The 21,788-nt window shown below is 40.0% G+C and overlaps 1 protein-coding gene across 1 annotated transcript in view; it reads right to left on the reverse strand.

Moving 5' to 3' along the window:
• Positions 1-21,788, reverse strand: part of LOC308099801 (protocadherin-15-like) — a gene marked incomplete at its 3' end in the record, with an annotated part of 359,052 nt that overhangs the window by 158,755 nt on the left and 178,509 nt on the right. Inside the window, exons 12-15 of the mRNA XM_080448598.1 lie at positions 20,493-20,699; positions 15,953-16,087; positions 8,071-8,220; positions 175-368 (exon numbers count right to left, since the gene is read on the reverse strand). Coding sequence (XP_080304724.1) covers positions 175-368; positions 8,071-8,220; positions 15,953-16,087; positions 20,493-20,699 — 686 coding nt within the window. The remainder of the gene's footprint in view (positions 1-174; positions 369-8,070; positions 8,221-15,952; positions 16,088-20,492; positions 20,700-21,788) is intronic.

The following is a 21,788-nucleotide window of genomic DNA, read 5'->3' on the forward strand; positions in this document are numbered from 1 at the left end:
GACAAAGTTGCCAGTTCATATGGTAGAAAATCATTTACATATTATAGAGTTCAGAAGGAAATGGATAATATGAGAAATAATATTCTGGAGAAAAAAAAGAAAAGATTAGAAATATTAGAAATAAGAATATTAGAAAAGAGGATTGGGAGAGAGAAGTGGACAGAGGGAATATACCTTCTTTGTATTTCCGGCGCGTTATCTGATGCCTTGACGGTGAGGGCGTAGGACTTCCCCACCTGCAGGTTGACCCCCTGGGCCACGGTGATGCGCCCGGTGAAGTTATTGATTACAAAGTCTCCCTGGGCACCGGTCACGATCGTATAGGTCACCAGGCCGTTCAGTCCTTCATCGGAGTCCGTTGCTGCCAACTGGGAGAAGGACAGAGAGCGAGGGACAGAGAGTCAGTGGTGGACAATAGTACTAAAGACCAGTAACTGAGTCAAAGTATAGATAGTATCTAACTATCACAAGCTCCTGGTCAAATATTACAGTGAAAGTTGCTCTGTCAAATTTGTACCCGAGTTATAGTACTGGAGTATTTGCTTAAAAATGTAATTAAATATTATATAATTGAGAAAATGGCAGATCTACAAGCTCACAACGTGTTGCATCACGATGCGTTGTGAGGTTATAGATCTGCTATTTTCACTATATTTGAAATTTGAAAACCAAATTAGTGGCTAATTCATAATGTAGGGTACTCTTTTCCCAAAAGTCAAAAGTACAATATTTGTATTTGATTACTGTTACTGTCCACCACTGGAGAGAATACAGGCAGAAAACGAACACTGTCACAGTGCAAAATAATGTTGCTTTATTGTCACACATTCTAAGGCAGTGGTTCTCAACCTTTTCAGTCCGCGACCCCCCAAAATAATCATATTTGAACTGGGGACCCCCCACCCTAACAAGCACTTGAAATTGTAGGAGTTGAGGCATTACATTTTGTTTGACTCGGTTCCACAGATAAATATTGTGAAAAGCCGATCTAGAAGCTCGCTTGTGAGCTTGTGAGCTATTTTCCAAAAATGTTCCTCTTTCTTATTATTTGACAATTTAGCCAATGTTTGACCAGTTTCTATAGTCAGGGTCCCCACACATTTTTAGCAATGAATTTCCAAAACTTTTCCAAAACTTTTCCAGAATATTTAGCCCAATTTCCAGGCCTATATAACAATCATTCAGCGCAATAATGTGTCTCTTACTCCTATGTACAATGCCCAAAGATAGGCAGTGTAGCAAAAATATAATATAGAATGGTACAATTCCATTCAAATTTTCGTGCAAAATTAGGGCATAGCTCACTGGAATACAAGACTCATTATATGGCATCCGTATGACTTTTTTTTATAAAATAATATTGTCTTGCATTTGCCCCATTTATGAATTTAAAAGTAATGAAGGATGCAAGGATGTTTTAAATTACACTTTTGTTGTAGGTTTTCCTATGTTTTTCCTATTAAGTTTTCAACAAGAGGATACTGTCAGACACGAGGAGGGATGAACATAATTATGTAAAACAAATCAAGAGTGGTAAACTTAAAGTGCCATTTATTTTAGGAACAGTACAGTATCCGGCTAAGATTTGTGCCATAACTTGAAGCCAGCTCTATTCGGGTCCTCTTCTCGCTTTACCGAGTCTTTAAACTTTTCATTTGTATTAAACAAACATTTCCCTGGCATTGTGATCATACTACTAGTTCAACCGATATATTTTAACTGCGTTCGTTTACGCTTCACCGACTATTCACATGTTGCTCGCAATTGTTTGTTGGGACAGCAAACACACAACCTGCACAAGTTGCCAGGTTGGTGTCACGTGACAAACGAACAGCTCTACAAGGTAACTACTCATCACGCTGCAGCACGTTGTGAGCTTGTAGCTCTGTTCTTTTTATCACGTGACACCAACCTGGCACCCTATGCAGTGCAACCTAACAATTGAGACATACATTAGGCTGCCATCACACAGCCCGTTCGGCGAAAAACTACTTATGTTACATATTTCGTGTAATGTTATACATGTTTATGAAAATGTTTTGTGTTAACAAAATCAATAGCCAAAAACAACGCATAGCCAAATATTTTTCCAGGACCCTTGATAAATTCCAGGACCTTTGATCAATTCCAAACCTTTTCCAGTACTGGATTTTTTTATTTTTAATTTCAAAATATTTCCAGGAATTTCATGACCGTGGGGACCCTGTATAGTATAGTTTGTTGATTATTTGTGACGCAGTAATGGTCTTTTGAGGGCCGGGACCCCCCTGGGGGCCGCGACCCACAGGTTGAGAACCACTGCTCTAAGGCAAGGACACAGTGAGCAGCTATCATGTCCATGCTTCGTGAACCAGTCAAGCGTTTAATGTTTCCCGGTTGGGAGCGGCCACACGGCTCCTTCAGTCAAATCGCCCACCTGTGCCAATCATGACAGGAAGAATCTATTTTTAGTGGCCTGCTATTAACTTATGAAAGTACCACTCTTGCATAACCAAAGAACAAAACGTCTGGCATTTAAGCTAATGGTAAACATGCTGCATGCTGTGTGTACAAAGTGAGTGACCTTTTCCAGCAGCTATTTTACAAGAGCACCTTAGACCTTTCTTTAAAAAAAGAAAAAGAAAACAGCAGACCAACTGAGTGACCTTTATACAAACAAGGGTTTCAATTCATAACCAATTGACAACATGCTGTCTCCATATTTCAGATAATTTACTTAAGTAAAAGTAGCAATATCACAATATGAAAATACTCTGTTACAAGGAACAGGCCTGTGTTCAAAATGCTACTTGAGTAAAAGTACACAAGTACTGGCATCAAAATATACTTAAAGTACCAAAAGTAAAAGTACTAAAATGTTTGAAAATAGCAGATCTACAAGCTCACAATGTGTCGCATCGTGACGCGGTGTGAGCTTGTAGATCGGCTATTTTCAAATAGCCTACATATAAAATAGGGTAGATAGTGGTTAATGTATGTTTTATAATGCAATAATTTATAATAATCTGCAAAGTAACTAGTAACTAAAGTTTTCAAATAATTGTAGTGTAGTAAAAGTATAATATTTGCCTCTGAGACGTAGTGGAGTAGAAGTAAATTGGAAATACTCCAGTAAAGTAAAAATACCTCAACATTGTACTTAAGTAAGTACTTGAGTAAATGTACTTTAAACCACTGATCGAGGGTTCCCAATCTTTTCAGGCCGCGACCCCCCAAAATAATCATATTTGAACTGCCCCCTTGCCCCCACCCCGACAAGCACTTGGAATAGTAGGAGTTGAAGCATTACATTTTGTTTGCCTCGATCGGTTCCACAGATAAATGTTGTGAAAATAGCTCTATATATAGGGGCTGGGCCGGCACCTGTCAGCAGGGAGTGTCGGGCGGGAGGAGGAGTAGGACGAAGGCTCTATACCTCCTCCCGGTGAGGCCTCCTCTCTGGCAGGTGAGCCAGTTGGATACAACAACAACACAGAAAGGTGTGAGTGAGTGGGTTAAAGTGCTTTAACCCATTAAGACCTGAGGCCATTCTTAAAAATGTTTTCTAAATCCTAACAGTTTAAAAAAAAAAAAAAAAAAAAAAAAAAAAGTTTCAAGATTTTTCAAAAATAGCAGATCTACAAGCTCATAGCGCGGCACTCTGTGCCGCACTATGAGCTTGTATATCTGCTATTTTTGAATAGCCAAATAAATCTAAAGTGACACAGATGCGTTCCAGGTATTAATGGGATAAGTGTGTCTGTCGTTTTATTTTTAATATTGAGAGCTTGTGACTAAATAATAACTGCACTGGGTCCATTTGAACACTTGGCTCTATTTTTCCATTTCCTGAAAAGTACCACTTTTTTGGACATACACGGTTTCCACCCGACAGAGACGATATGGCAGCTCTAGATGTGCATGCCATACCTTTGATGTCATTAGAACGAGGATGTACATCCATTATGGCAGAGCAGATTATCAGATCTCCATTAGATATACCCGTTGCTGGAAAACTGTGATAGTAATGCACACGCCCGCGTCATGCTGGGTTGTCAAACTAATTAACCCATTCGATCCGGGAACGCATCTGTGTCACTTTAAGATTTCTTTGGCCGTTCAAAAATAGCAGATCTAGAAGCTCATCTTCATCGCAAATCTTTGAATATATATATATATTTTTTAAAGCAAACATCTTCAACTCAAATCTTTGCTTCTGGGGGGTCCATGGAACAACATATTTTGAGATGGGGATCCGCGGCCAAATTGATATAATTTTGGGGGCCCTTGACATGAAAAAGTTTGAGAACCACCATTATTGGAACATTTTTCTAAAAACTGTTAGGATTTAGAAGACATTGTAGAATCCCCAGAAGCAAAGATCTGAGTTACAAATGTTCACTTTGAAAAATACATATTCAAAGATTTGCACACATTTTCACTATTTAAAACAAAACAAAACAAAATCTACAAGCTCATAGCGCGGCACCGAGCTTGTATATCTGCTACTTTTGAATAGCCAAAATATAAGATAATGGTTGAAGTGGTTAAAATCTAGAATGACAGATGCTTTCCCGGGTCTTAATGGGTTAAGCTGCCAGTGAGTTTCCTTCCGGCAAATTAAGTTCAACATCATGCTGTTTGTAAACGTCGGGAGGACCTCATAACTGTAGCTCCTTATCTGCAGTGGTGGAAAGTAACAGGGTACATTTACTCCAGTACGGTACACTACAGCAGTGGTTCTCAAACCTTTTCACGTCAAGGACCCCCAAACTGATAAATATTTGGCCCCGGACCCCCATTTGAAAATATGTTATGCCAGGGACCCCCAGAAGCAAAGATTTGTGTTAAAAATGTTCACTAATGTTCAAGATTTTTGAAAAATAGCATATCTACAAGCTCATAGCGTGGCATTCCGCGTCGCGCTAACCAGGGCAATGGAGTGCAAGATCAAACGCGTTTCACAAGCCACAGTCAGGATAGCCTAAACGTGTGCACGCACACTCGCGTGATGTCATAAAAAAATAGCATCCCCCCCAGTAAAAAAATCTCCACTACACCACTGGCCACTTGTACGTGAATGGGTGAATGTAATGCACAATGTAGAATAAAAAGTAATTCTTCCTCCACTGTACTGTAGCAACTGTAGCAGCTTATCTGCACGGCGTTGAAACTTTAATGCAGTCCATGGACCTCTCTGTTTGACTGCCCCTGGGAGACACGAAAAAAAGCTGTAGCATCAAGTAAGTGGGAGCGTTATTCCCCCGGGAGCCCTCGGGCTCGCATAAAAGGCTTAGAGAAATCGGTTAAGCGGTCACACTGTATCGGCCGCTCCGCGACCCCACTGGCCCTCATTTCAGGGAGGGAGAAAAACGGCAGAATTTTAGGACAGATTAAACTTGACCTTTTCAGTGGCTGACTTTTTTCTTTTTTTGTATCTTTGAGAGAGGCTGTGCTGCACGGACTGAGTCACGTACAAGTTCATGCTCTGTTTACCAAACACCAGACAACCAAATGATGAAGATCAACTATACTACGTTGCAGCAGTGCTATGAGATCAGCACGAGGGCTTGGAGCGCAAAGGGCGTGAGAAACATTGTATAGGAGAGCTTTTCATCGATTGTAATTATTTAATTAAAAACAACAGACATATACATATGTTAAAACACATTCCTTGAAGCCTAATCTGCATACAAGTATAGATTGCTAAAATATGTTTGAAATTAACGAAAATTGTGAAAATTTCACTTACACCCAAGCACCTCGAGCAGGAGTCTCCCTGATAATGTGCCTGCGTGTGTGTGTGTGTGTGTGTGCGTGTGCGTGTGTGTGTGTGCGCGTGCACGTGCACACAAGAGGCCCCCTGATGCGCGTGCGCGCGCGTGTGTGTGTGTGCAAGTGTGCACAAGCAGCCCCATACATGCTCGATGTGTATGTGTATATGTATGCGTGTGCTGTACATCAGACAAATGTTTATATAGAAGACTCAAGACTCGAAAACTCTTCACAACTGCTAAAACCTAGGTCTGGGAGAAATTCAAACATCACAATATCTATTTTTACCAAAATACCTGAATCATACTCTGTATCAAAAGTTTTTGGTGCCTTTTTCTTTTTACATTTAAAAAAAACAGCAGATTTACAAGCCTACAATGTGTCACAACGTGTGTACTTGAAGATTGGTAATTTTCTAATTGTGTTAGTTCTAAAAAAAAATCTAATTGTGTTAGTTCTAAAAATGCTTTCTATATCCTGACCTATGTTTTCTGAAAAAATTAAAAATAGATAAAAGTAATATATATATACAAGTTAATACAACTACACACAGAGGTGTTCCCACCTTGAAAGGAATAACAACGTATAGGTGTTAATGGGATAAAACCAGAAAAAGGACAAACACTAATTACTGTATGCCATATGATACATTACGATATCCCAAATCCCAGATAATATGACGTTCATATCGATATAATTAGCACTAAAAACGAATGAACAAAGAAACTCCTTCATGTTATCACTTGACACAAACGGCAGAGCCTTTAACCATCTAAATCCATTTCGTCGCTGTCGGGCAGAAACCTCTTATATCCATATTCTATATTTTTGTGTATTTTTTTCGTGAATTAAGGCCCTGCTTGATCATACTACAGCGTCACACAAAAGCATCAAAAGTAGCAGATCTGCTACTTTTGCTACATTTGAATTTGAATCCTGAAAAGACGATTTGTAGCTTGAAGGAAGCAGACAGAATGTTTCAATGGGAGTATCGACTGATGGTCAGTGGTGTTGTTGACCCAACACAGTGGATTAGTCCAGACAGCTGATCTATTGGGTAAACTGTTACCCTGGGCGTCCATGACACCATGTTGTTTTAGTCACCGCTCTGAACACACTCTCCTACAGGCTCGGTCCATTATCAACACAGCATTGGACTCTATTCTTTGAGCTTATTTGGATTTGAGCAGTGTGCTGCTGTGTGTGTGCCGTGTACACAATTTACAGGTGTGTGTGTGTGTGTGTGTGTGTGTGTGTGTGTGTGTGTGTGTGTGTGTGTGTGTGTGTGTGTGTGTGTGTGTGTGTGTGTGTGTGTGTGTGTGTGTGTGTGTGTGAGAGAGAGAGTGTCGCATTGTGAGCTTGTACATCTGCTATTTTCTCTATTTTTTAAATAGGACATACGTGGTTAATTTGGTTAATGTATTTCTCATAATATCTTCTTATATTAAAATTGTCTTACGGGAGGACCGGACGGCGGACCACGATCATCACGCTCATGTCACTATGACTCAGCCATAGCCATAATCCATAGTGCAGCTACGCCCAAATATGGAATTTGTTGCCTAACCTCAATGTGTTGTCATGGCATCAGGCGCAAACATATCAGTCAGCTCCATATATTGGCACAAAAGGGGACATTGCCCATATATGAGATCAGCGATCTCCATACAGTACATGGACATATTGGTCGGATCGGCGGTGTGACGTAGGTTTAAGGGCCATGTAGTGGCCCGAACCTCTAGTATAGTCAAAAGTTCAATATTTGCCTTGCAAACATAGTCACGACAAAGTGACAAAACAAGAACAGATACTAAATTGTCTTTCTAAAGGTAGTGTAAGTGATATTTATGGGTTAAAACAAAACGTTTTTTTGTTAAAAAGGTTAAATCACTATATTGTGATAGCAATTATTGTTATATAATGTTCAGTAACACGGGTATCTGCGTCTCTCCAGCTCTTTAATAAACAGAAAATAAATTTTCAGGTGGGTGGCTTCAGCCAATCAGGAGAGAGAGTAGCCATGTATCAGCTTACATTTTACAGTGTTCCAGTTCCAATTATGTCTGCTCATTACTTTGTGTCATCACTTCCAAATTCACTTGTTTATCCTCTGTCCTGTGTGAAATCTCTCTCCTGAATGGATAAAATTAGTATCCCGACCAGAAAACGCATATTTAGTACAATGAGTACTAAATACATGTATTAACTTATTTTAATAAAATAATATCACATACCAAGCAAATGTACTTTGCTTCCATCCACCACCGGATAATATTGGTGATGTTGATCAGTTTAACACAGTGTGTGATAGTTTACCTGTAGCACGGTCTCTCCCTGCTGCATGTCGGTGAAGACCTCAATGGTGTAGGACACCTCGGGGAAGAGGGGCGTGTTGTCATTGGCGTCGATCACCAGGATGTCAACCGTCACGGGGTCGCTCGTCTGCATGCCGTCAAACGCCACCATCTTCAAACACAGGAAACAAACAAAAATTACAATTTACCATTACAATTTAGCAGTGGTGGAAAAAGTACTCACATTTTTTACCCAAGTAAAAGTATCAATACTGCAATGTAGAAGTACTCTACAAGTAAAAGTCCGGAATTCAACTACTTGAGTAAAAGTATAAAATAATTGGCATCAAAATGTACTTAAAGTACCAAAAGTAAAAGTACTCATTGTGCAGAATGTCCCATTTCAAGTTTTCAAGTGTATACAAATCTTTTGAAAATAGCAGATCAAAGCTGCAAGCTGATGCAACACATTGTGAGCTTGTAGATCTGCTATTTTCAAATGGCCAAAATTTATAGAAGCTGAAGTGGTTAATGTATGTTTTGAAATAATAATCCAAATCTACAAAGTCTACAATCAAGAATCAACAAACAATCATCAACAAAATCTACAATCGGGGGTAGAGAAGACAAAAAAGAAGAAATTGCAAGATGAGGCTCAACAAGGATATTATGCTTTAAAGGGCACCCAAATGGTCAGCAGCGGTGGGATTTGTCAAAATAACATGCTAAATTACAGATCCATTAACAACGTATGAATGATAGTTTCCTTCCTTGGGGAAGGTTAATGGGAAATTAACCGAAAATCTATCAAAACCGATTTTTTGAAGAACCAATAACCCACTTAATCTTGCTCATGTAGGTTAATCTTTTTTTCATAATCGTCTAAATCGATTATTGTGATTAACCACTCAACCCTTTATTATTATACTTCATTGTATATTGTAGATCGGCTATTTTCACTATTTAAAAACAATTTTAATTAAATAATCGTCCAGCAATTGGAATCGAGGCATAAGTTTTAAATAATTGTGGTATTGATTTGAAGTCATATCGCCCAGGTCATGCCCTCTCTCTCTCCTGTCCTGGCCTTTCACGATCAATAAAGCAGAAATGCAAAAATCAAGAAATCTTTAACAATAATAATTATGTACATCAAAAGAAGGAATTTAAAAAAATCCCAAAAGGGTAGCACATCCAAACATTTCAATTAAATGGAGGACAAAGTACTCACATTTTTTTATTGGCACACCAATAAAATGGTGTGCCAATGGTGTGCTACCCTTTTGGGATTTTGTAAAATGCCTTGTCCTACTGGACTTTGGGTCTAGCACTCCACTGAGAGAATCCATTGTTGATGTGCAACCTCTTTTTCTTATTTAATAATAATTATGTATTTGGATATCGTCGCTGTCGGGCAGAACCCTCTTATCTCCATATTCTAACTTTTTGTGTTTTTTTTTGTAAATCAATGCCCTACTTGAACATACAACAGCGTCACAGAAAAGCATCAAAAGTAGCAGATCCACAACCCACAACTCAAAACACGTTGCTTTGCGCCGCGTTTCGAGCTTGTAGATCTGCTACTTTTGCTGTTTTTCAATTTGAATCCGGAAAAGTAACAGTTTTTGACATATGAGGTTTCCACCTGTCAGACGATATGCAAAAGTGATATAAAGGGCAAAGTGCTTTGCCTCAAGGGCAGCGTGCAAATTGAGCTAAAATCGATGATGTCTTGGCACCGATTTTGGAAGAGAAAGATCAAATGGACCGAATGGGAATTCAGAAACTCAGTGTAGGCGAGGAACACCAAACAACTGTACAGCAACAACAACAGCAGAGAGAAAACAAAGACAGAAAGAAAAAACAACAAGAATCCAGCAGAGGATATTGCCTTTCGTGTTGGATTGGAGATGACATGTTTGTCTCTCTGTCTAGCCCATTCAAACCGGGAACTGTGTAACCACTTTATCCATATTTTATACTTTTTGACTATTCAAAAATAGCAGATATACAAGCTTGTAGATCTGCTATTTTAGAAAAATCGTGAAAATTTGTGCAAATCTTTGAATATATATTTCTTAAAGCGAACATTTGTAACTCAAATCTTTGCTTCAGGGGGTCCCTGGAACAAAATATTTGACAAATGTTCGCTTTGAAAAAAAAAATATATTAAAAGATTCACGAATTTTCAAAAATGATCTGCTATTTTTGAATAGCCAAAGTATAAAATAATGGTTATAGATCAAATCTAAAATGACACAGATGCGTTCCCGGATTGAATGGGCTAAAGAGCAACAAGTCTACGTTAGTAGGAGGCAGACACTCTTATGGAGATGGCAGACTCAGTGGTGTAAAGTAACTAAGTACATTTCGCAGAAATCTTTTTGTGTTTTTTCGTAAATTAACGCCCTACTTGATCCAACTACAGCATCACATAAAAGTATCAAAAATATCAGATCTACAAGCTCGAAACGCAGCACGAGGCGACGCGTTTCGTGCTTGTAGATCTGCTACTTTTGCTATTTTTGAATTTGAATCCTGAAAAGTAACAGAGACGATATATTACATAAGAGTTGATAAAGAGTTGAAAAAGAAGGTTTAAAGTGAATGTACTGTAGCTCAGATTTGTATAGAGCGCTTTTCTAAGTACCCAAGGTTACTTAGAAACCCAGTACCCAAGGATACTCAACTGTATAAAGATAAGAACAAAACTAAAATTGCTGAACGGTAAAGCATGGGTTGAGAGACATCTTAACCTCAAAGAATCTTTGCCTAGTACTGTTGAATGTAAAAAAAACAAAAACAGTTTTGCTTCAGTTTCTACTGTATTTAAATGAAGAGAATCTTAACGCATTCAATCTTCTAGTGTTGCAATTTTTTATGTGAATCCTGAAAAGTAACATTTAACTCATTCACTGCCAGAACTTTATTTTTTTGCGTTTGCCCACTGCCAGAAATTTTTAATTAAAAAAAAAAAGTACTCAGGAGCCGAGATACAAAATGTTTAAGTTTTAAGTTAACAAGGAAGTGGATGGGAGTCTAGATCTTCAACAAATCATATCTCCTTGGTCTTTGGGTTAAAAAATAAATAAATAAATAAGAAAAAAAAATAATTAAAAGTCGTTTTAGTCGTTCTTGGCAGAGGGGGCTTAAAGGACAAAAGTCGTTTTAGTCGTTCTAGGCAGGGAATGAGTTAATGTATTAATTTATCTTAATAAAAAGGAGACGCTAGGGTGGCAGAGTGGCAAAGTGCCTGCCCACCACCACGGAGGTTGTGGGTTCGAATCCACCGGGGTGCAGCCGGCTTTGTCGAGCGTCTACACGAACACAATTGGTCCGTGTTCGGGGGAGGGAAGCCGGGGCAGGGAGAGTGATATCGGTCACTGCACGTACTCTTACGGGCTGGGGGCGGCACCCGTCAGCGGGGAATGTTGGGCGGGACGAGTAGGACGAAGGCTCTATGTCCTTCTGGTGGGGGCTCCTCACTGGCAGGTGAGTCAGCAGGATACACAGTGACATCAGTGACAACACACACATGTGTGTGGGGAGGAATTAATTGGCATAACGACTAAATTGGCTACCCCCTCGTGTCCCTCAGAGAGCAGGTGTATTACAATGTCTGTTTGGTGAATCGAATTCAACATTTACCTAGGCTATGAACTGAATAAAAATATAACATAAACACTACCTATACTTGCTCCATAAAGACACCGTTTCATTTAATTAGCAACGTTTTGGTACAAAACCTTCAGGTTAACTTTTATTAAGTATTGTATTTTGTACAATGTATGTTGGATTGCTTTGATTACTTGTAGGACAGTCTAGTGGAGTCTTTCTCCCTCAACATTTCACTGCTCATACACATACGCTTTGACACATAACATCTTTGAAAGCTGAATGAGTTGAGGGTTAGGGTCGGGACATGCATTGCAGATAATTTTATTTAATGGTCAAGGTCATATAGCGCGTGGTCAAACTTCAGACCTATGCTTATGGGTCACATTTCCACTGACCCACAGAGTATGGTGCGCGGGGGCGTAGAGCATCTATCAGTGCTTTTCTGCACTGTAAAATATTTAACTTCCATGCATTTTGCCATGCATTTGGTTCCATTTGCACACTCTCAGAGTTACAGACCTGTAAGGGTTCATTTGGAACCCCCAGAAGGAACCCTGAAGGTCCCTAGGACTCCATAATCAAATTCACAAATGCAAAATGCATCTTATTATTATCATTGCCACTGCGGATCTGCTACTTTTGATACTTCCGTGTGACACTTACAGTATGATCAAGTAGGGAGTCAGTCAATCGGGGGGGTACAGTTATGTCCTTGATGTATGACAATAGCAGTCGTTCTAGACACGTCTCAACCACAGAGGTGAGAGCAACAGCATGGCAATCCTTCAAACACGTCACTTGACATGTGACAAATCATCTCGCTTGGCAGGGGGGGGACGGGGGGACGGGGGGACAATGTGTGGGATGAGGGCAGTGTGGCAATGAGTCTGCCCTGGACAGACGTGTGTCATTATGCTGCATCCACACTGACAGCTACACACACACACACGCGTGGACAATATTGTGACAAGGTGTTGTTGTCATCTCTCGGAAGGAGAGACAGTAGTTTGAGTCATACATTAATATATGTTTTTTTGTGTATGTAATATGCATGTACATTCTGGGTTAAAAAGGTTCTTTTCATTATGAATAAGTAGTATTAAAAAAGTCAGAAGCAAGCAGAGTTGATCCAGAGAGGTCACGTTTAAGAGAAACGCCAGAGAGAGAGAGAGATAATAATGCTACAGTTCTGCACATGGTTCAAGAGGCGCACGTGGTAAATTTGTGTTATATTATGTGCCTTTTATTGATGTGTGTGTTTATTTGTTGTGTGTTATTGTAATGTGCAAACTTTGTTTGAGAGACTTCAGTGTAACATGTCAATAATTGGATGCACCTGTGAGGACTCTGCTTCATAATGATTATGGACTGAACACATGTATGTATGTTATGGTCTAGTTTTCACAGTGTCTTGAATGGTGTCTTTTGGAGGAGTTTGCAGAGTTATGGAAATAAATCCCAGAAAAGACATCTGTATGATGCGTGGACATTTGTCCTGTGGCAGCTACAGGCAGGGCACAACACACACACGTGTTGGAAGATTCTATGGTTTTCTGATACCCTAACTAGAAGATTGATCTGGTATGGCTTGTGTGTGTGCGTGAGTGAGTGAGAGAGAGACAGACCCCCACTGTTAGCTGACAATGATAATGGCAGAGCAGTGCACCACTACTGCGCGCACACACACACACACACACACACACACACACACACACACACACACACACACACACACACACACACACACACACACACACACACACACACACACACACACACACACACACACACACACACACACACACACACACACACACACACACACACACACACACACACACACAGCTCCACTGCTGTGCAAATAATGTGTACGCCTCTGCACACACAAACATAATATGTTTGTGTGTGTGGAGGCGTTTACATTACACACACATATTATGGACACACACAACTCCAGTGTAGGAACAATGTACACAAAGGACACACACGCACACACACAAACACACACAAGCTGTCATGAACCACGAAGTAGCCAATCAATAAAAACATACAGCAAATACAAATATTTTTTCAATCTAGGATTGGACCTGTAGCTTATTTCTCTCTCAAAAAGATTAAAGATTGAAACATGTATCTACTAAACATTTTTCGATGATAATAAGGACGGAATAGCAAAAAATCCTCTAAATAGCCAGCCGAAAATGTCATGTTCACAAAATGTGGGCCACTGAAACCCAGAACAGTGGTTCTCAAAGTGCCGCACTTGTAGATCTGATACTTTTTGAAAACATTTGAACATTTGTGCAAATCTTTGGATATATATATTTAGTTTAATGCTTGTCGAGGTCCCTGGCACAACATATTTTTTTGAGATGGGGGGTCCGCAGCCAAATACATATCATTTTGGGGATCCTTGACATGACAAGTTTTGACAACCACTGCAGTAATAGACATCCAACTAGTAGAACAAATGATACTGTACGTGTGCAGAAAGCACCAGCGTTTGTTGTCCCCTGGGGAAACATTCACACAGAGGCTATTGTAGGCTTAAGTGATGCCTGGTGATGCTCTTTAATGCAGGGAGAGAACACCTCTGGGGAGAAAGAAGCTATTTTCTTAAGACGCAGCAGCCGTCCCTTTGAGCAAAGCCTATAGAGACAAGCTCCTCGCTCCAGTAAACCAGGCTTCTTGCCGTACGCATCAACAGAAACGAAATTACCCCCTTTGGAAAAAACCAACGCACAGTTCGGCGGTTCATGGACGTCCTATACTGGTACTGTACAGCACTTAAAAGAGTCAAACTGGAACGCCTTGAGAGAGCGCTATCTGATGCAGTTCAGTGAGTTTGCATGCTTGGTTCCGTTCTTAGAAAGTTCAATGGGAGAGTTCTGAATACTTCATGCCTGTAGACTTAAAGCGGCAATATGTGACTTTTTTTTTAATAAATACAATTTAATTTTATCCAATCTGTATGGTGGAGTGTGTTCGTACAATATAACTTATACAATTGGGGTGGTTGTATTTTGTATCGCTGCTCTTCTATTGAGACATTTAGATCGTGTCAAAGGTCATGTCTCACGTAGACACTAGGTAGAGACTCTATTAGCTTAATGGTAAAAACAAACAAAAAATCAACACTTGCGCAGGAAACCGGGTTCAAATCTGGGGTAGAAGAGGAAAGTTACATAAAATACAATGTGGGTGATCTCTCTAGAATTGGCCGTAAGGCTGGGTATTTAACAGAAAATTATAACGAAACCGATATTTAGAACCAACCTCCGACTTAACCTTGCTCATGTAGTTAATCAAATAATCGAGCAGCATTATTTATATACTATTTATTTTATAACATATTGGGATGTAGCAGATTTTTGTTTTCTCTCCCACAATTTCTTTCTCCACATTTTGTGAAGTTTGCTTCAAATGCAAATTGTTGATGAAGAGGTTAATTAGTGTAATTAAAACATATTCATGCAATACAAAATAACATTTCAAGCACTACTCTTATGAAGTCAATAACAGTGCTACAAGTGCTTGAAATGTAAGGTAAACAATAAACAAGTCCCAGTTTCAGGGCGGACACTCTAACCCCAAGGCCACTGAGCTGGTGGTTATGTCTCATAGCATAACACTATTAAGAAAATCATCCCCTCTCATCCCCTACTCCTCCGGTTTTCAAGACCTATAACAATAAGGCCTCTATGGTGCCTGGTGCTGCAAGGCACTGCTACTTTCCTACACATCTCTGGCATATTCCAAACCTGCTCAGCTCAAGGCCTTTTACACTGTGTGACCTATTACCTTAAGTAGCCACGGTATAATATAACTACATGATGCACGATCAACACTGAACAGAAAACGAAATAGTGCAATTTCGCTCCACATCAAGATAAAATAAAATGTGTTGATATCGGTGGCAGTGGGCTCAGGAGGTTAGAGCGGCCGCTTGGGAAGCGGAATGTTCCCGCGGTTTGATCCGCGGCTCCCTGTGCGTTAGTATCGAAGTGTCCTTGAGCAAGACACTGAACCCCTAAGGCTCCCGATGAGTAGGCTGGTGCTTTGCATGGTTTCCTCCGCCGTCGGTGTGTGAATGGGTGCATGTAATGCATATTGTAAAGGGCTTTGGATAAAGCTAATGCACCATTTACCATTGGTCTTCCCTGCTCGCCAAACATATTGGAATCGTTATCGACCTTGAACAATCTATTAGTGATTAATTCTAAAACATATTAATTATGCATAGATAATGAGCTGCGGGCGTTAGGGTTTTAGGGGTATAGACGTACCGTGAAGGTGTAGGTCTTCTGCGTCTCCCGGTCCACGGGTTTCTTGAGTGTCAGGTGCCGTGTGATCCCGGTCGGGGTTATTTCAAAGATGGCGGTGAAGTCGCTCAGAGTGACGATTAACAAGGGGTCTTTCGTCTTCACACACGAAAGATATTCGGGGGGAAAAAATAAAAGAGCGTGTTAGCATTGAGACATTGGTCGTTATCCAGAGAAAAAAGAACACGATTAAATAGCACTTCTGATGTGGCAGAGAGAAGGGGGGAAAAAAGATGTCAGCACTTAACCCATTCAATCCGGGAACGCATCTCTGTCATGTTAGATGTCTTTGGCTATTCAAAATGAGCAGATATACAAGCTCATAGCACAGCACTCGGTGCCGCACTATGAGCTTGTAGATCTGCTATTTTTTGAAAAATCGTGATTTTCTTTTTGCAAATATTTTTAAAGCGAACATTTGTAACTGTCAAATGTCTCAACAAATGTCTTAATTTTTCTGAATCAGTGGTGCTCAAACCGTTTCATGTCAAGGACCACCCAAAATTATATGTTTTTGGCCATCAAAATATGTTGTTCCATGGACCCCCAGAAGCAAAGATTTGACTTACAAATGTTCGCTTTAAATGCATATATATATATATATATATATATATATATATATATATATATATATATATATATATTCAAAGATTTGACTTACAAATGTTCGCTTTGATTTGCACACATTTTCAAGATTTTTCAAAAATAGCAGATCTACGAGCTCACTCTGTGCTGTGATATGAGCTTGTATATCTGTTATTTTTGAATAGCCAAAGAAATCTAAAATGACACAGATGCGTTCCCGGTCTTAACTCTCTGGCTGCCAAGAACGAGTTATCACAAGTGTTTTTCTGAATGCCCTTTTTTCTTCTTTAAAATTTTTTTTTTTTTTAGAACCCAAGATATCGTGATCCGAAGATTTGCTGCTCCATTCACTTCTTGTTTAACTTATTACTTAAAAAGGCTGTATCTCGGCTCCTGTGTAGTGTGTACTTTTTTTTTTACTATGTATTTTTGGCCCAGACATGCTATTTTCAAAGGCAATTAATGCAATTAATGTCAACGAGGTCGCGGTGACCTCGTTGACATTTGTGAAACCACACAGTATAACCCTCAGTGATTAGCAATCATCAGGGGATCGATCATAATGGAGATAAATATTCTGTGACTACTTGAAAAGGTAAGAAAATCGCTGGCAGTGGGCAAACGCGGCCAGAAATAAGTCTGACAGTGAGAGAGTTAATGGGCTAACCAAGAAGGAAGTAGAGGTAATTGTTCCAGATGAGAGAGAGAGAGAGTATAGCCATTATTATACAAGAGACACAATTAGGTTTAAATGGAGCAGATGCTGAGGAGATTTGGGGTCACGAAAACATTTTGGCAGCACAGGCACACTGCAGAGACTTTAGCATCATCTTAACCTCTCAAATCCTATACCGTCTCTGTCGGGTGGAAACCTCATTTGTTCAAAACTGTTTCAAATTCAAAAACTGCAAAAGTAGCAGATCTACAAGCTCGAAACGCGTCGCTTCGTGCCGCATTTCGAGCTTGAAGATCTGCTACTTTTGATGCTTTTGTGTGACGCTGTAGTATGATCAAGTAGGGCGTTAATTTACGAAGAAACACAAAAGGTTAGAATATGGAGATAAAGAGGTTTCTGCCCGACAGTGACAATATACTGTACCGGAGGAGTCCCCAGGGCCTCAAAACTTTTAGGGCCGGCGAGAACTTTTGAGATTTTCAAGTGTGGGCCCTGATCCAGTAAAAAGGTTGGGAACCGCTGCTTTAAGCTATTTCGGTAAAAACACCAGCTTTCCTTTGCCTTATTGATTATGTTATCTGTGCTCACTCTTCACTCTGATTTGTTCATCAAGAGAAATGATCAGAGCTATAGAGGGAGGAACCACTGGCGCGTTTAGTTTAGTTGTGCTGGAGTCGGTGTGTGTTCTGTGAGGAATGAAAGACTTTTCAAACATCATAAACAGGACTAATGTGCTGGTAAATGTTGTGTGTGTGTGTTGTCGACTGTGATGAATGTTGGACTTCACCCGTTTTAAACACAAGTCGAAGATTTCAGATAGGCTAACCCAATACTGTCAGCACGGGTTGAGAAAGGATTTGGATTTGACTGTTCCCCACTTACTCCATGTGGAGGGTAAAACGCACGCGCACACGCACACTCCCTAATACCCAGGAACACACAGACGTGCACAATGCAGAACCAGTAGTATCACAGATTCTTTTTCAAGAATAAAGTGCAAAGCTCAGGAAGAAAACCTCATATCTCCATGTTTAAACTTGTTATGTTTTTTTGTTTTTTTTTCATAAATGAATGCCCTATTTCCGTCATACTACAGTTAAGTGAAAGTGATTAAGTGTGCCTGCGGGGGAAAACGTATAAATATTGAACCAGTGAAAAGTATTAGCACTACATCGGATCGACGGTTTTGGAAATACAGGGTCTCCCCGGCAGCAGCTGGGTAAATTCAAGGAACATTGCAGCAGACATTGTTTTGACTTCATCAAGTTGAACCAAACCACAGCAACAAACACACACAAGTTCAACCTCATATGAGGTTGAATGGAAAGTCACAGCAGAGCACTCAAGATACACTCCACACACAGTCGTCATTACCGGAGACCAGCCTGGGGGGGGGGGTTTATCAGTGGTGGAAAAAGTACTACTGCAGTATTACTGCAATGTAGAAGTACTCTGTTAAAAGTAAAAGTCGGGAATAAAACATTTACTTGAGCAAAAGTACATAGTCCAATGTATAAACATCTTTTGAAAATAGCAGATCTACAAGCTCACATCGCGACTCATTGTGAGCTTGCAGATCTGCTATTTTCAAATGCCCGAAATGGATATAGGGCTGAAGTGGGTAATGTATGTTTCGTAATAATAATCAAATTCTACAAAGTAACTAGTGACTAAAGTGTCCAAATAATTGTAGTGGAGTAAAAGTACAATATTATGTCTCTGAGATGTAGTGGAGTAGAAGTAAAAGTACTGAAAATTGGAAATACTTCAGGAAAGTAAAAATACCTCAAAATTGTACTTAAGTACAGTACTTGAGTAAATCTACGTACTTTCCACCACTGGGTTTTATTCAACGGCTAGATATATAGCAGCAAGGGGAACATGAGGGCAGAAGAACTGCACAAAATGACATTTACAAATATTGAGGATGTCTCCGGCAAAAACGAATGCTTCCAATGCAATTTATTTCTTTTTTCACATCCGGAAAAAAAGTGTAGTCATGCACTTTCACATTATGAAAGTGCACTTTCATATAGTGCACGTTACCACTTTCATATTATGAAAGTGCATGAGCTGGCTGTAGAAAAAACAAAAAACAACCAATGCAACCCTTTTATACCTACAGGAATATCACCGGGAGCCAGCTATAACAGGGGAACAAAACAGCATTAATATGGACATCACTACAACCAGTGTGTGTGTGTGTGTGTGTGTGTGTGTGTGTGTGTGTGTGTGTGTGTGTGTGTGTGTGTATGTGTGTGTGTGTGTGTGTGTGTGTTTGTACATCTGCAAAAGTATGCCTTCTGTTTGTTATGCATAGGAGAATCAATGCTAATCAATATGAAAAACTTAGGGTTGATTAAAGTTTAGATAGAGAAAACATTTTTATATAGTACTGTATATTAAATATCAATATATGAAAAGAGCATTTAACTCTAATTATGCCATAACCAAGACCAAGTAAAACATAAGATGCACATCAGCCGAAATGAATTTGTATTAAATTAAAATAGCAGGTCTACGCACCACGTTGTGAGCTTGTAGATCTGCTATTTTAGATATGTTTTCTTTCTTTTGTCTTTTCGTCTCTGTCTCAGGTGTAAACCTCATATGACCAAAATTATTACTTTTCAGGATTCAAATTCAAATGCAGCCAAAGTAGCAGATCTACACAAACTCAAAACGTGTCGCTTCGCGCCACAATTTGAGTTTGTGGATCTGCTACTTTTGATGCTTTTGTGTGACACAAAAAGTTTGAATATGGAGATAAGAGGTTTCTGCCCGACAGCAAGGTTTTTTTAACCCATTGATACCTGGAACGCATCTGTGTCACTTTAGATTTCTTTAGGCTATTCAAAAATAGCAGATCTACAAGCTCATAGCGCGGCACCGAGTGCCGCGCTACGAGCTTGTAGATCTGCTATTTTTGAAAAATCGAGGAAAAAAAAAAATGTTTTTTTTTTCCAATTTTTTTTTAGGATTTAGAAGACATTTCTAGAATCTTCTCAGGTCTTAATGGGTTAAGCTACATTTTTTGGCTGCATAAATGCCGATATTGATATCGTCAAAAAAAGGAGAAAAAAAGTCATATGATGGCCGATATATCGGTATGGCTCTAGTATGCATTTTGTTTACTGTGGTGTTGTTGTTGTTTACATGTGTGCAGGAGTGCGTGTGCGTGCGTGCGTGCGTGGCGTGCGTGTGTCTTTCACAATGTGGAGCAGCCAGGCTCCCTAGCCGTACCTCTTCAGCGTCATTGTCCAGAGCGATGATGCTGAGGGGCACGGTGAGGTTCCTGCTGAAGGAGATGGTGGTGCCCACCGGGGAGGCCTCGCTGATGTAGCCCTGGTACGACTCAAACTGGAAGAACGGAGCGTTGTTGTTCTCATCCAGGATCTCTATGAGGAGGTCACTGAAGGCCGGCAGAGGATGACCATTGTCCTGTTCGGCCTTGGGGGGGGGGGGGGGGGGGAGAGAGAGAGGGAGGGAGGGAGAGGGAGGGGGAGAGCGAGAGGGAGAGAGAGGGGGAGGTGGAGAGAGAGAAATATAGGTGGCGAGAGAGAGAGGTGGAGAGATTTTTTATTTTTAACCACTCATTTATTCATAAGAAAGTTTGCAACATTAGTTCATTCAAGCAATCAATACAGACTAATCAATACGCCACAAAAAATGAATTTTGAGCAACACATCTACAAAAATGATTCCCATATCTTATCATAGCACATCAACACTCGTGCTCTGACTAAATTCTTGAAAACTGCAGTCACACCCTCTGCCCTCCATCCATTTTGAGAGAGACCGAGAGCGAGAGAGAGAGAGAGCGAGAGATGAATAAGGACTGACTGTCCACACTGTAAGTGATCTTATCAGATTTGTGTATTCTTCAGACATTGTGCACCTATCTGCTTTTGTTGCTGTGGTAACGATGTAACGACATAGGCGTGAGCAACACTTAACTTATACTCTGTTGCACACGATGGTGTCGCTCACCAGAAATAGCAGAGCTACAACTCACAACGCATGTAGATACTGGAGCATGTAGACGTCAAACAGTAGTGTGTCCAGACTGACACACAGCTTTAGAAATCACATTTGAATCACATTTCAAACCACCCAGGAATGTGGTTCAAATCTGATTGTTTGTGTGTGCTTTATTTTTTGGATAAGCAAAAAATGTGATTTGGGCTGCCAAAACATACCCTTTGAAATTAACCACTTAAACCCTCTACTGTACTTGGTACACTCTTTTTGTCACTACACACCAAATCTCTAAGCCAAACATAACAGATCTACTAGCTCACAGCTTGTATTGATTGAATACTTATTAACAGGTTTGAGAAATAGTTAGATGATCCAATAGTAGATCGGCTGTATTTGACAAACGTCCGTTCCCCTCAGAATAGGGCAGCTGGGGTTCAAGTGGTTAACACAAAGTGATAGTACAGTGCTGATGCTGCTATCTCACTAAATGAGTCAAAAGAGGAAAGAGGAGCACCTTCGGTTAAGAGTCACGCTACATGTTAAAATGTCCCAAAGACT

This window comes from Gymnoscopelus braueri (genome assembly GCF_963280865.1).
Source record: "Gymnoscopelus braueri genome assembly, chromosome: 14".
Classification (NCBI taxonomy): Eukaryota; Metazoa; Chordata; class Actinopteri; order Myctophiformes; family Myctophidae; genus Gymnoscopelus; species Gymnoscopelus braueri.